The sequence below is a fragment of the Toxorhynchites rutilus genome, chromosome 2 (genome assembly GCF_029784135.1).
Source record: "Toxorhynchites rutilus septentrionalis strain SRP chromosome 2, ASM2978413v1, whole genome shotgun sequence".
In the NCBI taxonomy this organism is placed as follows: domain Eukaryota; kingdom Metazoa; phylum Arthropoda; class Insecta; order Diptera; family Culicidae; genus Toxorhynchites; species Toxorhynchites rutilus.
The window spans coordinates 79,649,844-79,655,944 of NC_073745.1; the positions used below are offsets into that span (position 1 = coordinate 79,649,844).

At 47.0% G+C, this 6,101-nt stretch overlaps 4 protein-coding genes across 4 annotated transcripts; all 4 read right to left on the bottom strand.

Annotated features, from left to right (window-relative positions):
• Positions 1–697: 697 nt before the first annotated feature.
• Positions 698–1,805, bottom strand: LOC129765865 (uncharacterized). The gene is made up of 2 exons (XM_055766302.1): positions 1,789–1,805; positions 698–1,724 (listed from the first exon to the last, which is right to left on the bottom strand). The coding sequence occupies exons 1-2, from the start codon at positions 1,803–1,805 to the stop codon at positions 698–700; spliced, it is 1,044 nt and encodes a 347-aa protein (XP_055622277.1).
• A 270-nt stretch (positions 1,806–2,075) lies between these two features.
• On the bottom strand, positions 2,076–3,437 carry LOC129765866 (uncharacterized). Its single transcript, XM_055766304.1, has one exon. The coding sequence runs from the start codon at positions 3,435–3,437 to the stop codon at positions 2,076–2,078; it is 1,362 nt and encodes a 453-aa protein (XP_055622279.1).
• A 134-nt stretch (positions 3,438–3,571) lies between these two features.
• Positions 3,572–4,828, bottom strand: LOC129765867 (uncharacterized). Its single transcript, XM_055766305.1, has one exon. It carries the CDS (start codon positions 4,826–4,828, stop codon positions 3,572–3,574), a length of 1,257 nt encoding a protein of 418 aa, XP_055622280.1.
• A 75-nt stretch (positions 4,829–4,903) lies between these two features.
• Positions 4,904–5,647, bottom strand: LOC129765868 (uncharacterized). Its single transcript, XM_055766306.1, has one exon. It carries the CDS (start codon positions 5,645–5,647, stop codon positions 4,904–4,906), a length of 744 nt encoding a protein of 247 aa, XP_055622281.1.
• Between the last annotated feature and the right edge of the window lie 454 nt (positions 5,648–6,101).

Sequence of the window (6,101 nt, forward strand, 5' to 3'; positions counted from 1 at the left end):
CTCTGCGAAGAACGTGATACATACTACAACATGGCGCAGCTTGGTCAAAACCACCCCGAATGGGTTATTTGAACTAATTGAGAACCAAAGATGACCTACGAATTAGAAACTTATTGTAATTCATGTGAATTAGACGTTAATTTTGTAAAGGAGTGAGAGTTTTGCCATCTGGTTCTATAGTTATAAAACACTGGAATTTTTGTTTTTTGAATGTTTCGCGCCTGAACACACAATAACGTTTAAATGGCCAGTCTTATAAATGAAGATAGTTATTATATCGTACACTATATACTTCAATTCAACCGACTTCTTACATATCTCTGGAAACCCAGAAAAAATAAGTGGTGCTATAGTTGTGAAACGCAGAGTGTTTACGCCAGTACTTCTGGCTATGCCGAATTTCACTTTCCGACGGAGAAAATGTTAACCGGACATAGGGGTGACCCCAAACAATAACAATTCACCAGAGAACAAACTGATTTTTCTATCCCTGTCTGATACCTTTCTAGAAAAGTCAGTTTGTTCTCTGGTGAATTGTTATTGTTTGGACATCGCTTTTGAAGTAAGTTGATTGTTTGAAATAATACCTTTGATTTCCAATTTACTTTTCAGGTAATTGTGTACCATTTGGAGCTCTTGGACAAAACTTGAGTTCCGCCTTGGCTCGTGCCGGAACATTCCGCCCACTAAAATTGGGTCAATTTTCCTGTTGAAGTGGTAGCTTACTGAGATTGTGGACTGATTGAACGATTTCGCTGTCTCTCATCTTTAGCGTAACCAGTCGCGGCTTTCCATCTGGTGCGGGTTTCAGCTGCAGAACTCTTCCGAGTGCCCACTGCTGTGTGGGTAGTTTCTGCCGTCGAACGAGAACCAAATCACCTATTTGCAGATTGTTACTTGGTTGATGCCACTTATTTTTGCGTTGCAATTCGGGAAGGTATTCGCGACTCCAGCGATCCCAAAAGTGTTTCCGTAGCTCATGCAAATATTTGTAGCGTACTTCGTAGCTTTTATCGGCTGTTGGGATGTACTCGCTATGATTGGGTGCTGTGAGTGGTCGTCCAATGATGAAGTGTGTGGGCGTCAATGGTTGCAGGTCATTTGGATCGCTCGATGCTGGTGATATGGGACGTGAGTTTAAAATGGTTTCGATGTCCGCTAACAATGTGCTGAATTCTTCGAACGTTAGTTTTGCGTTACCGGTAATGATTTTTAGGTGTCGTTTCGCTGATTTTATCGCTGCCTCCCAAAGACCACCCATGTGTGGCGATGCTGGCGCGTTGAAATGCCATTGCGTACCACCCATCGATAGATAGTTGGCGACCTGAGTGTTGTGTTCGTCCGAAGCTCTCCTTTTGTACCATTCTCGAATTTCTCTCGCAGCACCCACAAAGTTTGTTCCGTTGTCACTGTGGATGTGTCCACAGTGACCTCTGCGAGCGATGAATCGCCGAAGCGCAGCCAAGAAAGCTCTTGTAGATAAGCTGCTTACAGCTTCTAAGTGGACTGCTCGCGTCGTAAAGCATACAAAAACGCAGATGTAGCCTTTGGTTGTTGGTGAGCCAGGTCCACGTCTCTGAATCAGGGTGATGGGTTCCGTGCTGCTCTTCGTCCTTGTGGAATCCAAAAGCACCTTCGAATGCTTGCTAACAGTGCTTCCGGTCCAAGATGGTGATTGCTGAGATGTTCGTGCCGCAGGATCAGTTCGGTCAAAGTACTTTTTGCTGGCAAAAGTATTGGATGCTTACAGTCGTAATTGATGTTTGACCGTGCCAGCCTGCCGCCCACCCTGAGAAGGTTGCCATCTAGGAATGGAGTTAGCGGCCATAGTTTGCTGCTATTTGGAAGTGCTTTTCCACCTGTTAATGTCAATGTTAATGCTGCAATTTCGCCAGGATAGTATTGATGCTGGACATGGCGAACAAGTATATCTCGCGCTGTGTGCAATTCAGTTGGCTGCAGTGGCCCGATTCTCTTGTCTGTTCGGTTTCGTTGGCAGTTGGTGCCGAAGCGAAGAATCCAGGCAGTTACTCGTATCAGCCGTATGTAGGAAGAGTACCGGCTGAGCATTCCGTCTAGCAATGAATTGAACTCGATGACGTGTCGATGAGGCGCTGCACTGTTGAGGGCAGATTGTCTGGCTGGAGTTCGATTGAGTCCTCGGGCCTCCAAGTAGGACCACTCCACCATAAAGGAGTGCTCGCTAGTGACATAGGGGTGACCCCACGGCTCAGTAGATCGGCCGGATTTTCGTCCGTAGAAATGTGTCTCCAGTTCACTGCGGATAATGTCGAGTTGATCTCTGCTACGCGGTTGGCCACAAATGTCTTCCATCTGGCTGGGTCTCCTGATATCCACGCTATAGTTGTCATGGAGTCACTCCAGGCTGTCGTCTGATGGATGGTCATTCGTAACGTTGACTTTACCGTTTTGATGAGTCGTGCTAGTAGCGTAGCTGCGCAGAGTTCTAACCTCGGTATTGTTGGGCGATTGATAGGTGTCACCTTTGATTTGGAGCAAAGCAGGCGCGAGCTGACGTTGCCCACTTCGTCCACGGCTCTCAGGTATAACACTGCACCATATGCTGTCTCCGATGCGTCGCAGTATCCATGAAGGTACACCCGCCGTAGAGAATCGATGGACAGGCAGCGACGAGGGATTTTAATGTGCCATGTCTCTTGCAGATGTGCCAGGTAAGAACGCCAACGGACATTGTATAGTTCTGGTAATGGATCCGACCAGTCGATGTCGAGTTTCCAGAGCTCCTGCATGAAGGTTTTGGCAACGATTACAATTGGTCCAATCAGACCTAGCGGGTCGAATATTTTCGCGATAGTCGACAGCACTTCACGTTTCATGTAGTGTGTTTGATTTGCGTTGCAGTTTACGGAGAAAGAAAATAGATCTTCGCTGACGTGCCATCTCACTCCAAGAGTCTTCAGCGATGCTTCTGGGGCGAAGTGATGCGTAGACAACGAAGCTCGTTCTGCAACCGGGATGTCTTTGAGTACTGCCGGATCATTTGTCGCCCATTTTCGCATGGTAAAACCACCTCGTCTCAACAAATGTGTCATCTGTCTGCGCGTCTCGATAGCTTCTCGGACAGAGGATGCACCAGACAGAAGATCATCGACGTAAAAATCGCTGATTCCCTTCTTGGCCAGTGGAAACGAGTCGCCGTCGTCCACCGCAAGTTGTTTCAATGCTCTAGTTGCCAAGAACGGTGCGCAAGACAAGCCGAAAATTACCGTTCGCATCCCGCACTCTGTCATAGGGCGACCTGGTTCTTGCCACAGCATCCGGATGAGCTGAGAGTCCTCTTCTGTTACACGAACTTGGAGATACATTTTCTCGATATCTACAATAAGTGCAATTCGATGTAGACGGAAGTTCAGCAGGATGTTGTACAGACTTTCTTGTACCACTGGACCTGTCATTAGCAAGTCGTTCAGGGTGAAGCCGTTCGATGACTTGAGTGACCCGTTGAATACCACTCGAAGCTTTGTCGTACTGCTTTCTTCCTTCAACACTGCGTGGTGAGGCAAAAATATGGTTGGTTTGTGACAGCTGTTTACAGCTGTTTATGTTCTGGATTGTTGTTCAGTCTCCTTTTCAATGCGTGATATTGTCGCAACGCCGAATATCTAGTGTCGCCTATGTTGGATGGATCCTTGCGAAATGGCAGCTTCACCACGTAGCGTCCACTTGAGTCTCGCGTAGTATGTGCTTGGAAGTGATCTTCACACAACTGCTCTTCGACGGTCAAGCGTGTGGTCGGCTTGAAATCCTCCAGCTCCCAGAATTTGGCGACTAGCTGATTAAGATTTACAGGTTCTTCTGGTGCTTCTACTCGTGTAGAAAAGTTTGAAGAGGTAGGATTTAGTCTTTCCTCTGGTATATGAAATCCTGCTACGATCCAGCCTAGTTTGGTTCTTTGCAGGATTGGTTGTGATGGTCCCAGTGAAATCCGTTCCGTTTCAAGCAGGTGGTAATACATGCTGGCACCAATGAGTAGGTCGATGTTACCGGGAATGTGGAATAGCACGTCCGCAAGCGCGAGATCTGCTAGACTACCCCATTGAGTGATGTTCACCGCTTGATGTGGGATAGGTTCGGAGATTTTGTCGAGGATAGCACACTCCGTCTGCTGCCGGAAGTCGGAATTACGTGACTGGATTGTCACCGATACGGCTTCGTGGATTCTGGTCGCTAGTCCAGAGATTCCCCTAAGTGGTAGATTGATGTGACGTCTGTCCAGGCCCAACTTCTTGGACAAGTCGGTGGTTATGAAGCACGCTTGTGAACCGGAATCCAGTAGAGCCCTGGCTGGACAGAGATTTCCTGAAGCATCCAGCACATTCACGATAGCGGTTGCGAGGAATACAGAACAGAATGCGTCGTTGTACGATAGATGGTTCCTCACTTCACCGGGAATTTGTGCTGGTGTATGTCTTCGGTCCTCATGGAGGAGTGTATGATGTCGCTGATTGCACTGCTTACACGTACCGTATGAGCAGCCGGTAGTCCCGTGACCTTCACGAAGGCAGTTCTCACATCGAACAAGACGTTTAACCCAATCAATGCGATCGGCCACGGATAAGTTGTTGAATCGTCTGCAGCAGAAAAGTCTATGTTGACCCTCGCCGCAAACTGCACAAATGGGTTTCGCCACCCTGTTCGTCGCAGCAAGGCTGGTACTGCGAGGTGAGGTTCGTGATGCTGACCGATTTGCAGGTTGAGATGATGAGCCACGAGAGGTTTCCAGCGTATAAACTCGTTGTTCCACGAATTCTAGGAAAGCCGTCAGCGTCGGAATAGTTTCCATCATGGTCGCTCGAGTGTGCCACTGGTGACGGGTGTCAGTGTCCAGCTTCGCTTGTAGCAAGTGCACCAACCAGCAGTCTCAATCCTCTCGTTGTATGGCTTGAAGAGCACGTCTGACGTCGTCTGCTGTATCGTGCAAGCGTGCCAGGTTGCTTGCAGAAACAACGGTGAAAGAAGGAATATCGAGGAATCGTTGAATGTGATGACTTATAATTTGATCTTGCCGATCGAAACGCCTTTTCAAAACCTCCAACGCTCCTTCGTAGTTGCGGTCTTCAATTTTGATGTGTCTCAAGAGAGCGGCTGCTCGCCCGAAAGTGTACGTCTTCAGATACACCAACTTCTGTGCCTTTGTGAGCCGCGTGTTTTGGTCAACAGAACTCTTGAAGAGATCAAAGAACGATGTCCATTCGCCATAGTCGCCCGAAAAGATGGGTAGAATGCCCTTTGGTAGTTGCAATTCGGGAACCACGGGAGTTATCGATGATTCTTGAAATGATGTATTGGTGTTCGATGTAGCCGTAGACGCTTCGTTTCGGTTGTTGATCAGACGCTTGAACTGGAGAAGTGTTGCTCTCGTCCGGTTGTAGCTTGTCTCGATCGACCTTTCGTATTCCAGATGTTCTTCTAATTCTTCGTCCACGCAATGTTCGAGAATTTTGTCGTGAACTGTCCTGAAGTCCTGCCAGAGCTCTCGTAGGCTATCCAGTTCTACGTCTAGATCTTCCACACAAGCCGTTGCAATTTGCATTGCTTGGACTCGAGAAGTGACGTAGCCTAGACGTCCTTCGATAGCTGAACGCCGCAGTTGCAGTTTCTCCATCTTCGTGTTGTCCTCAATGTCCACGTATCCTGTCTACAGCGCCAAATGTTTACGCCAGTACTTCTGGCTATGCCGAATTTCACTTTCCGACGGAGAAAACGTTAACCGGACAGCGTATAATAAGGAAATTATATTCCGAATTTAAATTTGCAAAAGATAGTGAGACTTTACTCTACGAAGGTTTATTAACGAATGAAGCTCTGTACATTACGTGCCCTATTTATATGATACTCGCTCTAGTGAATTCTATTGTGGATGGTATCTTTGCTCGGGTTGTTCTAGAATGTTCGCTATAAACAATAGACGTTATATTATAGCAATAGAATTTTTCTATCCCTGTCTGATACCTTTCTAGAAAAGTCAGTTTGTTCTCTGGTGAATTGTTATTGTTTGGACATCGCTTTTGAGGTAAGTTGATTGTTTGAAATAATACCTTTGATTTCCAATTTACTTT